This window comes from Siniperca chuatsi, linkage group LG15 (genome assembly GCF_020085105.1).
Source record: "Siniperca chuatsi isolate FFG_IHB_CAS linkage group LG15, ASM2008510v1, whole genome shotgun sequence".
Taxonomy (NCBI): domain Eukaryota; kingdom Metazoa; phylum Chordata; class Actinopteri; order Centrarchiformes; family Sinipercidae; genus Siniperca; species Siniperca chuatsi.
Genome location: NC_058056.1, coordinates 24,170,317 through 24,184,291, shown reverse-complemented (window position 1 = coordinate 24,184,291; position 13,975 = coordinate 24,170,317). Strand labels below are relative to the sequence as shown.

Below are 13,975 nucleotides of genomic sequence, written 5' to 3'. Positions count from 1 at the left end.
TGCTTTTAAAGGAGCAGTCAGGACTTCCGTAAAGTTGTGATGTCACAACTGTACAGTCATGCCCTCAGCATGGACCAGGACCAGAGGACACCTGGACCAGAGACTTTGAGACACTAAGCGAAGTGGCTGCTGGCTGTAGCTTTATGTTTACCATGACAGTGGTATGTATTATCTCATCCAATGGTACAGACCAACCGAAGGCGAAGGGAAGTTTGCTTTCCTTTTTTTATGTGACATGAGCAAATTGCTTTGCAAGACATTGTGGGATTCCAGGCAAGGCAGGACCATGGATGTATTATTAGATACTAATAATAATAATACATCCATGCACAGGACTGACAAGCAACGTGAACAAAAATTTATTTACATAAAGTTGAATTTCTTTTTTACTTTATGCAAATGAGGACGGAATTGGCCTGGAAACTCTGCTGTGATTTGCCAAAAAAACCAACAAAGAAAAAGTGGTTTGTCAGGATTTTACCAGGCATCCATGATTACAGATACAAACAAAAAGAAGCTTGGCACAACTTCATGTAAATTGTGGGAGAAATTGAAGTGCAGCCAGGTTGCCAGATTTATTTACACAGGGTTTGCTAATGAGCAAGCTACTTGCTAGCTTGCAAGCCCTTTCATGCGATCAGAAGTTGCACAGGTGGTGTTGTGCAATGTGTTGCTTCCAGTGGATCAAGAAAGTGAATAAGCATAATGTTATTTCCCAAAAAAGTCAAAGGTTCACTGAAAGGGCAAACTGTAGCTTTTTGAGGGCAAATTTGCGGGTTGCATTATATTGTAGGATATTCCTGCTGGCCTACTTCTCTATATATTGATCATGGGACATAAAGATACCAATTTAGTGTAAAGTCACCTTAGCGTCCTACATAATCTGTAGGTCAGTGTAAGGATATTTTACTGGCTTTCCAGTCGGCGTTTTTTTTTTTTTTTTTTACAAGAAACTATTTTCCGGTTGTAAATCTGCGGACACGTTGCGCTTCGTCAGGCACGTAGCCTGCGTGTGAAACAAGTGAAATTCACGTTTTTTGACGTTATGCAAGAGAGGACAGCCTGTTACAGAACCATGCATGAAAGAGTTAGTGTCTTTCCAGGGAATAAATCCAGCCCACTTCAGTCTCGCAGCCTTCCTCCTCCTCTTCCTCAGTGAGGGCTGCACAGCTGGCAAGTTACAGACAATAACGCCGCAAGGAGTAATTGGCTGCTAGGTGGACCACTGCCCCGCAAATTGGACCCGTGTCTTACGGAGGAGATGAATTAGCACAAGTACTGGGATATTTATTATTCTTTTGTCTTTGGTGGTTCAGTTTATGAACCTCTGGATCACAACAATTTAAGACCCGGCACCCCCCTCTCCACTGGAACCGCTATAACCTCCTCATACTGGAAACAAAAGGTAAGAAGAAAGGCAGAATTGTTAATAGATTGAGTTTTTAATAGACCGAAATGAAGAGAAATGCAGAGTGGAATCGTGATTTAGCTGCAAAACTGTGCAAAAAGTGATTGTGCTGTAGACAGTAAAACGCCCTAATCTGTAAGAAGAAAGTAACAAGCAACATTTAATACATTTTTATGCAATTCATAGTCAGGGTATTAAATACACATAATATATTGTATTTCAGTACTGCTTTGATAACTGTGAGGCAGCATTGTGCTATAAAGTCGCCTCATGCAAAATCAAGCCCCCTCTGCAGCAGTATATTTGTTCACCAAAACAAACTTTCACTTTTAGGATGCTGAATATTTGAGATGAAAAAAAAAGTTAGGAATGCTGCAACAGGAAACAAAATATGGTCCCAAAGCCAAATACTGACTTACTTGTACTTACATTTGTGAAATTGCTACCACTTTCTAATAAGACACACTCATTAAGGGTAAATAAGTTATTTATGAATGGATAATGAATTATTTATTAATGCTTCATAGATCAAGTAAAATCCTTTGTGTCTTCTATTTGGTAATCAAAGTTCATTATGCATTAATAAATCCTCATGGGTTTCTCACTTTCTAATGAGCCGTCAAGCCTGCAGTTATAAATGTTTAGAAACTGCTCTGTGGTGGTTTTCCAGAAGATAAGTGGTGAAATGATCATTTGGTGAGGGGGGTTTGGTTCTCTGCAGAGCTAAAAAGACAAAGCAAGTATCATGCTGGAAGAGAATAAACAGCAGACAAAAGGACAACATGGCAACCCAAAAGTTGTTCTTATTAATAGCTTTTAAATTTCTCTCTTGAGTTTGGAAAAGATTACATCCCTGTGTTACGGTTTGCATCTGGACTCTTCTGACAAAACAGTTACGTGGATCAGAAAGCCAACAATTCCTAATTGCACTTTCTCAGAATTTCTAGGAAATGTTTGACCACCATGTCTTTCCACATTTAGCAGTTTTCTTTTTTCCTGATCTTCTATATATTTGCTTCTATATCTGAAACCTATCTTTATCCCTCAGTGTTCATCTAAGATGCAGTTTCTTCAATCACCCATCTACTCCCTGTGATGTGGCTCATGCTCATGTTGACTGGTTTAGGTATAAAGTTTCACAAAGTTCCTCTGAGGTCAACAACATGCTACAGCACTCCCAGTTTGTTTCAGTCTATAAAAGCACAACAAGGTGCAGACCTCTGGTAGCAAACATTCAGAGTGTGTTTTGGTGGGAATGTGTGCATGCAGTGTCTCAGGATAAGAAGCGCTGATCCGGAGCACTGGTTGATTTGAGCCTTTCACAAGACCTGATCCATGAGCACATTGGTATGGAGATTTCCTGCTTCAGTGAGGGGCGAGCGAGGAAGAGAAACAGTTCAATGTGTGTGTGAGTGTGTGTGTGTGAGAGAGAGACAGACTGTTGGTTTTAATTAGAGTTGGACTGATACACAAGAGCTGGCCTTTTTATTAAAATCAAATACTTTCCAGCTTGTGTCGCCTGATGTGATGGCGGTTCCTTGTAACAAAAGCTACAAAATCGACAATTTGATCATGAAATAATCTTTTATATTCTGTACGTAATATATTTCTTTTTTTTAATTAATGGTCCACTCAGTATTTCTGTTAATTCATTCTTTAAAGGCCTAAGCTATCTGAGGCTCCCTTTCCACTGAATGGTTGCAGTGGGTCAGTCTCCCTTACAGGATAATTCCAGTTAATTCATCTTATTTACGTAGTTTTGCCCATCGTCTCTATTAGTTACGATAACCTTGTACTTACCAAAGTAATTGCTAAGATCTGGCAACATGGCAACTGAATCCAACGGTGGCTAGACACATGAGAGGTCAGATAATCAGACAGGTTATAAACAGTTTAGCCAGATTATTAAAACCATATATTATATACTATATTTGGAGGTGCAATGGAACGTGAACGTACCTGAAATGTTGGTAATAATCCCTCATTGCAAAGTAAAACTGTGTGTATGCAAAGATACAGTAATTACGGTAGGTCAGAAGCAGGAAGTTGGTCTGTAAACTGTAATGGATGTTTACAGCAGTCGGGGTAAAAATATCAGCATAGCTCCACATAATTTGGCTAAACTGTTACAACCTTCACTTAGTGATTGAGCACATTTCCCAGACGTGACGTGCACTTGTTGCTTCCAGTCAAAATGGGGATAAAGTAGTTGTAGTTCTTTGCATCCTCATCTATTTGCTGCTACAGTTGGTGGAAAAAAACATCCTCACTGCCTATATTGCAACACAGTTCTTCCTCTGTGATTGTTGAACATTTGTGTGAATGCAGCCGCTGCTTTTTGAGGGACAAACACCAAACCAGAATCTATTGTAGCAGCTGGAAATACCTAGTTATGTCGCTGTGTCTAGTTTGGCCAGTTATGTAAAGGAACAAGAAAATAATATACCACCAAAAAAAAAAAGTGGGCCTTCAAGTCACCCATCATCGTGGAATGTATTTGATGCATTTGTGTTTTTTTGTGAGTTTCCAGGTAGATTTTTCCCTTCTAGAGGCTGAACATGAAAAAAAAAATCTATCAGCAGAATACTCCTTTTACACCTTTTTGCTCTCTTATCAGGAGTTAGATCTACTGTGTATCAGTTTTAAATGTGTGTGTTTAGTAGAGACAGGATGTATTTAGCCTAGCTTAGCACAAACACTGGTAGCAGGGCATATTCTTTACATCACATTACATGTATTTAGCTGACGCTTTTATCCAAAGCGACTTACAATAAGCGCATTTCAACCATGTGGATACAATCCAAACATTGCAAGAATCATGCAAGAACGTCAGCTTCATCAAATATGCTGAACTGCTTCAAATGCTAAATTCTCATCTGACTCCCAGTAAGTAAGCAAACAAGTATAGTTCCCAAAATGTTGGCTTATTCCTTTAAGCTGAGTTTGTTTGCGTTGAGAGTTTTTGTGTCCTATGTGTATCTTGGAGGGACAGTGGCCTAAGATACATAGTGTGTAACTGTGGCATGCCTGGTTTATTTTTTCTGGGTATGTTTGTATATTATGCTGCTCATTCTCCCTGTGTTTGTTCCTGTCTCTACTATCAACAATATGATAAAGGCAGAAAAATAATCTTTAAAAAAGCTCTAAGATACAGAATATCTGCACAAAAATTTGCCACCACATGGCTTCAGTTCAGACATAGTGACTATGCCTTTAAAAGCCCCTGCTGACTAAAGCTTAGTGTGAACCTGTGTGTGTCCTTCCATACACTGTGAAATTGGACTCAGACGATGCAGTCAGTCTCAGACATGTTTTGGAAAGGGCACCTTAAGTTTGAGGTTTCTGTACAAACACATCACACTACTGTATTTGTGTCTCTGGAGGAACAACCCCCCACTCGCTAAAAGCTAAGAGTGTAACTGTCAAGTTATCAATAGCAGGTCTATGTTAGCATTCAGTACCTACCAAAGCTGTACAGGAAGGTTTAAGAAGGCAGAGTGAACATGTTGTAGGGAAAAGGTGGCTTGTTGTATCAAGACATATGAATGACTATTAACCCAGAGGAACATTCTTTGAATAATAATGATGTCTGCTCAATAAAAACTGAACATTAGCACACCAGCATTGTAAAAAACTGAACAGAAAAGCTATGAAATCGATGAACATACTTTGCAAGTGGAGCTGTTAATTTCATAAATATAAACATTCATGCCACTGAGGCCTACACATTTGTAAATGTTCCCTGTTATTCTACCCCACATCAGAGTCAAGCACTGACCAGATGGTTTGAAACAACTCTACACACTGACATCAATCCATTTAGCTTAGCATAAAGACTGGAAACAGCTGGCCTGGCTTTGTCTGAAGGTAACAAAGTTCTCCTACCAGTACCCCGAATATTGTTTGTTGATTCCATACAAAAACTGAAGTGTAAAAACGACATGTTGTGGTTTTATGGAAACCACAACATGGACTGTGCCAGCAAATTGAATGCTCATAGTGCATATTCATTTCATTCTGTTTTCCCCATCATGTTCATCTTGTATACGAAACCATGTGCATGGTATATGTGTTCACGTAATATTTTTTAATATTTAATTTAAAGGTGATATTGTTTAACTTATTATCTTTAGTTGTTTGATGATATTTTATATTTTGTATTCTCAGGACTATAGCCGAGTTTGTTGCCATCCTGGGTAATAAAAAAAAGCTTACTGGTGTTTTGTCAGCTCCTAAATAGTTTCTCATCCTCATAGATACTGTCTGATGTGTACCACAAACTTGTGGAAGAAACATTTTTACCCATGTCCCTTTAGGGGCTCTGTAACTTGACTGTAGAAGCTGGTTTCTCCTTAATTCAAGTGGTGCTCAAGCAGTCTTGGTTGGTTGTTGCTCAGCTGATAAACTGATTATGACACCTCATAAAACCTACTCGAATGGGCCCAATATTCAGTATTTAGATTTATAGAAAACCTGAAACAGTCTTCTTATTTATACCTGTGTCCTTAGATTTGTCTTGACATTGTATTTTCCTTTTCTTCATGTGCAGCTGAAATAATGTCAAGATGCAGGCAACAGTTAGCATTCAGCCTTCTGTTTGGGTTGTGGTTACCTTGCTGTTTGGCCCAGACCACACCGTCAAACGCAGCCACACCATCCCCGTCCCCCCAGCCCCAGACCGAACGGCTAAAGGTTAGACTGGCTGGATACCCCCGAAAACACAACGAGGGTCGGATAGAGCTTTTCCACAAGGGAGAGTGGGGAACCATCTGTGATGACGACTTCTCAATAACTAACGCCAACGTGCTCTGTCGCCAACTGGGCTTCGTCTCAGCCACAGGATGGACCCACAGCGCCAAATACGGCAAGGGCCAAGGTAGGAATGACCTCAGCCACTTCCTGAGATTCAGTTTCTTGTTTAATACACTGTGTGCTCTGCCATATGAGTATTTATGGTGTTCAGAATGACATATATACACATCAGGGATATTCAGATATTCTGAAATAAGTTTCCAATCACAGAATTTAGTGTATCAAAATAATATTTAAACAGTCTAAACTTTGGCAGTTGTAGGTGGCAATCCCGACCTACCCTGTAATCCAAGTAGGTTAAAACAAATATTTGAGCAATGTTTATTATTATGAATATTTTTAGCCATGCTAGCAGCGTGGCTCTAGGGATGACAATGTCGGTTTGTCACTTTGGTCCAGACTGAAATATCTCAACATCTACTGTATTGACAGGAACGAAAACTGTACAGTCATTCATGGTTCCCAGACAATGAATCCTAATGACTTTCCTCTAGTGCCAACATGTGGTTGACATTTGTGGTTTAGACAACTTGACAACTATCAGAGAAGAGAAATTCAGGCGTCCATGTCCCCCTCACGATGAATTTTAATAACTTTGGCTATGACAAAATACCTGCAAAACTAATGACCTTCCCATCAGCCTCAGCTGTACTTTGATTTTAGTGCTAGTTAGCAAATGTTATCATGCTAACACACTAAACTAAGATGATGAACATGGTAAACATTATACCTGCTAAACAACAGCATTTTAACCTTGTAACTGTGAGCATATTAGCATGCTGATGTTAGCATTTAGCTAAGCCTCACAGAGCTGCCAGTGTGGCTGTAGACTTTAAGTCTCGTTACAATTTATATCATGACTATTCTTTACAAATCTTTACAAAAATATGAATGAAATTTGTTTCAGTGTTTGACCAACTTAAGGACAGTTTGATTTGACTTCCAAGCCACTCCAGCCACACTTTAATTTTTGTAAAATTAGAAACCCTCATGTTTATTAGGAATCATTTTAAACATATTGGACTACATTTACATTTTAGGCATTTAGCGGATTCTCTTATTCAGCCTCTTGTCCAGAATAAGTGCAACTGTGGAGAGCTTGCTGCCATAAATTCCCAGAGCGCCAGTGTTACAAGCAACCAAGTGTCACTTCCAGGCCTGGACTGATTACTTTCCGCAGGCCTGGGAGTGTGCTGGAGCCACACTGACAGTCTGCTGCCTGTCCAGGGAAAATCTGGCTGGACAACGTGCTGTGTAACGGAGGTGAGAAGAGCATTGAATTCTGCAAGTCTCGCGGCTGGGGCAACAGTGACTGCACTCATGATGAAGATGCCGGAGTTGTGTGCAAAGACGAGAGGATTCCTGGCTTTGTGGACTCCAATGTTATTGACGTAAGTGGCTAAAATACATTTAATAAGATTTTGTAATTTTGATGATGCATTCATTAAGAATCTGTTATAAGCCCATAAACTCTACTGCTCCATAGCCTATAGACTATAAGGTTTAACCCACATGGAAGACATTCAACACCTCAGTGCAACTCCACCTGCCACACACATGGTGTTGTTTAGCTCTGCTCTATACCATGTGTCTGAACCTGTTAAAAGCAGCAACCTCTCCAATTATATTGTCCTGAGGTGATGTACTGTGTGGAGAGCTTTCTCAGTAAACCTGAAATACCTTCCATAACAGCATCAGCATCACTTCCTTTGACTGATTGTTTGTGGTGTTGTGGAGAAGAGCAGGGTCGTGACCTCAGTCACTGGTTCAGATGTGAAATTCTCCTGTTGATTAACTCACCCAAAGACAACAAGCAAAATCTTAAAATCTTAATCTTAACTTCTGTGTTTTTTCCATTTGTATGGAGATAAACAGCTGTGTGGCATGCCTTGGTAGACTAGAAAGTACAGCTTACTGACACTGTTAAGTTCACTCTTCAAATAGTTCTGTGTTTTATTAGTAAACATTGTTGTTGATTTATTTTAATGCAATTTTCCTGGCATTTGTGCACTAAATGTAATTGAACTCATATGTATGAAGCTCCAAACCTCAGCAAATCACATAAAAACAATCTGGATGGTCTGCATAACATTTCAAAGAACTGATACTCATTACATTAAATTGCATTGTGGTGTAAATCGATAGATAGGAAACTTGTGCTGGGATCAGACTACAGTACATGATATCATCCTGATAATGGCCAAACCAGACAGATGTAGAGTGTCGGGAACAAAAGTGAGCATTGTTCACAATTGCTCATTTTTGTCTTGCATGATTACTCAGCAGTAAGTTGCTCTTCATATGAGCTCCTGACAAATAGTCTATTTAATCTCAATATTATATAGAAAGACAGTAAATGATATTAAACTATTGTCGAGCCCTACTCTTTGTACCTTTGAATGAGGAGGCACTTCACTCCCACCAACTCCAGTGGAATTATTCAGAGAGTGTTTGTATTCGTGTACTCTCAGGTGTGAATGATGGCTGAATGAATGTGAAACACAGTGTTTCTAAATGGATAAATAAAAATAAAGATTTAAAAGTATTAGTCCTTTCTGAATGCCATTGTATAACTGACTGATCCGAGGTGAACGAGGTTAGACCGGGACTCGTCTCCACAGACCACTGGAAATGGCTTGAATGACTGGATGAGGTGTCTCTGTTACATAGAAGGATCTTATGAAAAAAAGTTTCATAAGAGTAAGTGGGCGGACTTTCAGATGTATAACTACTCTCCCTTTTTCTGCCTGTTGCTGCGAGTCAGGCTCAGTCAAATGTGGCGTCCAGACTTCAATCTGTGACCACAGCCAATTTTTTTTCCAAATAAACCACAGCGGAAGTGACTCATTGCAAAGCTAGCAATCAGAGATAGTCACCATTACCACTTAAGAGCTGTTAGTGAGAGGATTAGACCTGAAAATTACTCTACGTAAATGCTATGACTCACTGTTTAGTCTGCTGCTCTCAAAGAGAGTCTAAAAGAGACGTGCATACGTGAGCATATGTCTGCATGCATGGATGTGTCAATATAATCATTATAAGGAAAACAACCCCTATGATTGTCTGCAAACTAAAGCCTCCTATCCTCATTTAATTATCAGTGCAGGTCGGTAATGGAATGAAGATTTTTCCTTGACTATATCTGTGTTGTGTAAAATGTATGTTTTCAGTCAGTTTTAAAAAGCCCACTGATGATACATACATAATTCATTCTTCATTAATGAAGAGGTACAGATTTTGAATTTGGAGCAAATTTAAATCTGGAAGTATTTTAGTTGAAAACAAACTGACAGCCAGCCCTGATTTCAGGCTCACATCGATGAGAACAAGATAGAGGAGGTGCGACTCCGGCCCGTGGTCGCCATGGCCAAAAAGAAGCTGCCCATCGCGGAGGGTGTGGTGGAGGTGAAATACAAAGACGGTTGGGCGCAGATCTGCGACCTGGGATGGACGATCAAAAACACCCGCGTGGTCTGCGGCATGCTGGGGTTCCCGCATGAGAGGAAAGTCAACAAGAACTTCTACAAGTAAGTGAATTGCTTGACTTCAATCATTAAAACCTGATTCTGGTGTGGGTTCATGAGGTTAAAGCTGCAACTGACAACTTTTTTGGGGGGCAATTTTGCCTTTATTTGATAGTGATAGCTGCAGAGATAGACAGGAAAGGTGGGAGAGAGAGAAGAGAGAGGGGATGACATGCAGCAAAGGGCCGCAGGTTGGAATTTAACCCAAGCCGCTGCGGCAAGGACTCAGCCTTAATGGTACGCTTTCTACCAGGTGAGGCACCAGAGCAGCCCCAGCTTTTTACACAGTCTGTGAGGAAAAATTTGAACTTCAGGACCCAGAAATCATATAAGTTGTCATCAGAGAATGGCGTGCTCATGCTTATCAAATCAGCCAGTCTGCAATGGTTTATAGCAAAGGAAAGCCAAGGACAAGAGAGGCAGTCCTCTGCTGTTTCAGGGACAGCTTGGATGTAACTCTTAAGTTTTGATTAATCACTTCATGTGGAAGACGTCTGCATACCTGACACCAAAACTGCACAAAAAGATAAATCTGTATTCTCTTATTTAGTGGAAACAGACTGTTACTCATCCTCATGGCTACTTAAAAGTGTAGTTTGACATTTTGGGAAATACGCAAATTTGCTTTCTTGCTGAGAGATAGATGAGAAGATGGATACCACTCTCATGTATGGTAAATATGAAGCTACAGCCAGCAGCTGGTTAGCTTATCTTAACAGCTAGCCCGGCACATAGCCCCCCGGAAAACCACAGTGTGTCGTTTTTACACTTAAACAAACAAGATATAATGTATTAATTAGTGAGCTTTAGAGATGCTGGTAGGTGTATTTTGTACCTCTGGACAGAGCTCTGTTTCCAGTCTCTATGTTATGCTAAGCTAGCCGGCTGCTGGTGGTAGCTTCATATTTAACAAACAGACAAGAGAGTGGTGTTAATCTTCTCATTTAACTCGGCAAGAAAGCAAAGAAAAGAAAATATGCAACAAAGGAGTAGTCTCTAAACTGAAGGACATTGAACCTGTATTCCACTGGAACATGCAGAATCTTTCTTTTTCAACTTGTTTGCCAGTACCAACAGTGGGAATTAGGCTACTTATTAAAGTGGCTGTAACTTTCTCATTCACTCATGATGGGATGTTTGCTGCAGCCTGTTTGACATTCGTTGTCGTTTTAGTCTGTAAAACAAAGTGGCAACACTTTGACCAAACCACAAGAAGGATCTTAGTCATTGTTCGGTAAAGAGAGGGACTGTGTGTAGACTTTCTCTACCATCTGCCAGAACTGCAGCTCTGCAGCACATGAGCCTCTGATTGTTTCTTATTTCTTCTTTTTAAGGATGTTTTTGTTTTTCCTTTGGATAGACAGTAAAGCCATGGGTAGGGTCATATATTTCATGTTCTCGGCCTCTGTTCATTACTTTGCAGAGGAAGTTGAAGAGCAATTATAATTGCCTACGGAGATGGAAAAGTACGAATCAGTGTGCGTTTTGTCCTATGTATTTTCACATCTGCAGGGCTCTGTGTGGCACAGTGTGATACTTCAGAAAAAAAGTGAGATATCTGCATTCAAATCTCAATATTTAAATATGAAAAAATGGGGAGAGTTGAAACAATTAGACAGAAAATTAACAGGCAACACATTTGATTATCGATTTATCGCTTAATGTGTTAAATCAGGAAAAAATGTCAAGCAGCTTCTCCAGTGTGAGGATTTGATGCTTTTTTCTGTTTATATAATTTTCAATTGAGTATTTTTGAGTTTTGGTCTGAAAAGACATTTGAAGACATCACTTGGGCTTTTGAGTTCTTGTGATCGGCGTGATCGACAGCCAATTATTTTCTTGATTAATAAATTAACCCTTTGGTCTATAAAATGTCAGAAAGTGAAAAATGCCCATCACTATTTACTAAAGCCCAAGGTGACACCTTCAAATGTCTTGTTTTTTTCCGACCAACAGTCCAAAACTATATTCAGATAGAAAATAGACAAAAGCAGCAAATCCTCACAATTGAGAAGCTGGAACAAGAAAATGCTTACAGTAGCAGTTTTGCTTGATAAATGTCTTTAACAAAAAATAGATTTTTCAAAATAGTTTCAGCCCTGAATAAAAAGAATTGTTAGTTGTAGCCCTAAAAACAGGATCTATGTTATGAAGCACTATAGGTTGTTTACAATGCAGGTGAAAACCTACATTTTTTGCTTTGACAGTCAATTGGGTTCATTCAGTGTGTGTATAAATGCATGCACAGAGGGGTGAAAATAACAAATCGCATTAGAGAATTATACAGAATCAAAAGATTAATGGTTCAGTTACAACACTTAAGACCTATTCACACCGTTTTCTTTACAAATTAAAACTATATGGACTCTAGATTGAACAGACCCTGCTGTGGTATGTGAGGACAGTGATTATGTTAGTGGACTCTCAGACTTTCTTTTCCCAGTTTGTCCTTCCAGTATGACTGCACACATTCCTGGCTGCGTTCCAGTGGAAAGCGTTTTATTCATTCCCTGCAGATGGTTCACAGTAGTACGAGGGGAAATGTGTGTTTTCTCTCAAGCATGTGTGAAGACTGAGGCTCAGGGGAATTGGGGAGGGTGATGTTACACAGACAACAACAACTGGAGTGAAGCCAACCTGCATTCAGCAACAGTCAGATTCTTTTGTTTTGTCAGTCTCTCTGTCCTTTTTTAGTCTTTTCAGTTATATTGTATGAGTGTAGGAGAGGCTGAAGACGGGCAATCATAAGTTTGAGAGTTTGGTCACAAAGGTGTTTTGAAGGCAAGTACATACAAACAGGCACATATTGAGACTATTTGTCAATTGTTGATTTTGTGTTCATTGTCCTCAAATTTGACCATTTTCATGCCTAAAAATATGTATGGCTGTCAGGGTGGAACAGCATTTAAAACTATTACAGGACATTTAAACCCACTGAAACCCAGGCAGATGCAATAATTTGCTACCAGCTGTTATTTCAGGCAGGATTTTAAGTGTTTTTTTTGTCAGACTTTAAAGGAGCAATCCACTGACTTACCATTACACCCCTTTAACATTGTCAGACTCAAAATGGACAGTTTAAAAAAAAAAGGTTCAAAATCGATGCAGCAGATCCAGAGATATCATCTTTTTTATTCCACGCATTCTTCTTTCTTGTCAAAACCTGTAGCGGCTAATGTAGCCTCAAGCAGAAATTAGTGGTGGGCTATAGAGGTCTGTTGAAAAGTTGAACTGGACAAACTGTACATCTGAAGCCTGTAGGCAGCTGTTATCAGTTCAGGTTTATGATGACATGAAAACATTGTGCAAACTTAAGAGGGACTTTTAAGGTAAAAAACAAAAACTTAAAGTAATTTAAAATCAGTATTAAAGAGAACTCTAACTTTAATTGGTTTAATTGGCAAGTCTGCCACTCTCACTGCACCACAGCAGATTTCTATGGTATTAACAGCTAACAACAGGCAGCTACTGAGGTGTTGTAGCTGCTGAATAAGACTCACATTGCCACCATAGTGCTGAATTCTGAATAGTTGGAATAGCTCTGTAATTGTGATCATACACTGGTGACCTGCAGTCTGTAACATAATATACTGGAGACTTGTGGAATGACAAAAATGTTATTCACTGCTGACCCTCCAGTACTTCACCTTAAAGAAACGTCTTATGTGTGCAGCCCAGAGACGGTGTGTGTGTGTGTATATATGCAACCTGTGTATGTGTGTGTTTGCATGTAGTCTCTCTCCTGTATGTGATGGAATTTGGCTGTCTCACTGTTGCAGACGTCTGAAAAAGCGAGCAGCTGAGAAGGTCTCCAGGCCAAAGGTTAATGTTTCACCCGGTGGAAGGTACACTGTCACTGGGAAAATCTACCGTCTGCACTCTGTTTACTGTAGTTTTGATAGTGGGTTTCCTGTTGGAGTAGACAATAACCATTTAGCTCCTGTTTCTCACTAGGTGACCACTTCCCTTTTCTCTAATATCATATTATTATGATGTGCAGCATGTGAATGGGTTGCAGATTTTAATTTTAACCTGCTAAAACACATGGTTGCCATGTGTGAAGGTTTAGTTTTCTTTTAATTTCTGTTTTCTGTCATTCTTTCACATTTCTACTGACAGGGCACAGATTGTAAAGGCTGACCTAATCAAGCCGACTTCTACATCTAGTGCACAAATAATTTCTAATTAGAATTGTTACTAAGTACAGTAAATGTACAGGAGTTATTCGTCT

The 13,975-nt window shown here is 39.6% G+C and overlaps 1 protein-coding gene across 6 annotated transcripts in view; it reads left to right on the top strand.

Moving 5' to 3' along the window:
* Window positions 1-993: 993 nt before the first annotated feature.
* The window catches only part of loxl3b (lysyl oxidase-like 3b), a 31,327-nt gene continuing 18,345 nt past the window's right edge, over window positions 994-13,975 (top strand). Inside the window, exons 1-6 of one of the 6 annotated variants that reach the window (XM_044167528.1) lie at window positions 1,001-1,405; window positions 5,173-5,275; window positions 5,958-6,284; window positions 7,448-7,611; window positions 9,530-9,747; window positions 13,524-13,589. In XM_044167528.1, the coding sequence (XP_044023463.1) occupies window positions 5,966-6,284; window positions 7,448-7,611; window positions 9,530-9,747; window positions 13,524-13,589 (767 nt within the window). In that variant the 5' untranslated portion in view covers window positions 1,001-1,405; window positions 5,173-5,275; window positions 5,958-5,965. Of the gene's footprint in view, window positions 1,406-5,172; window positions 5,276-5,957; window positions 6,285-7,447; window positions 7,612-9,529; window positions 9,748-13,523; window positions 13,590-13,975 lie in introns of all 6 variants that reach the window. The other 5 variants (XM_044167529.1, XM_044167527.1, XM_044167530.1 and 2 more) reach the window with 5 other exon arrangements.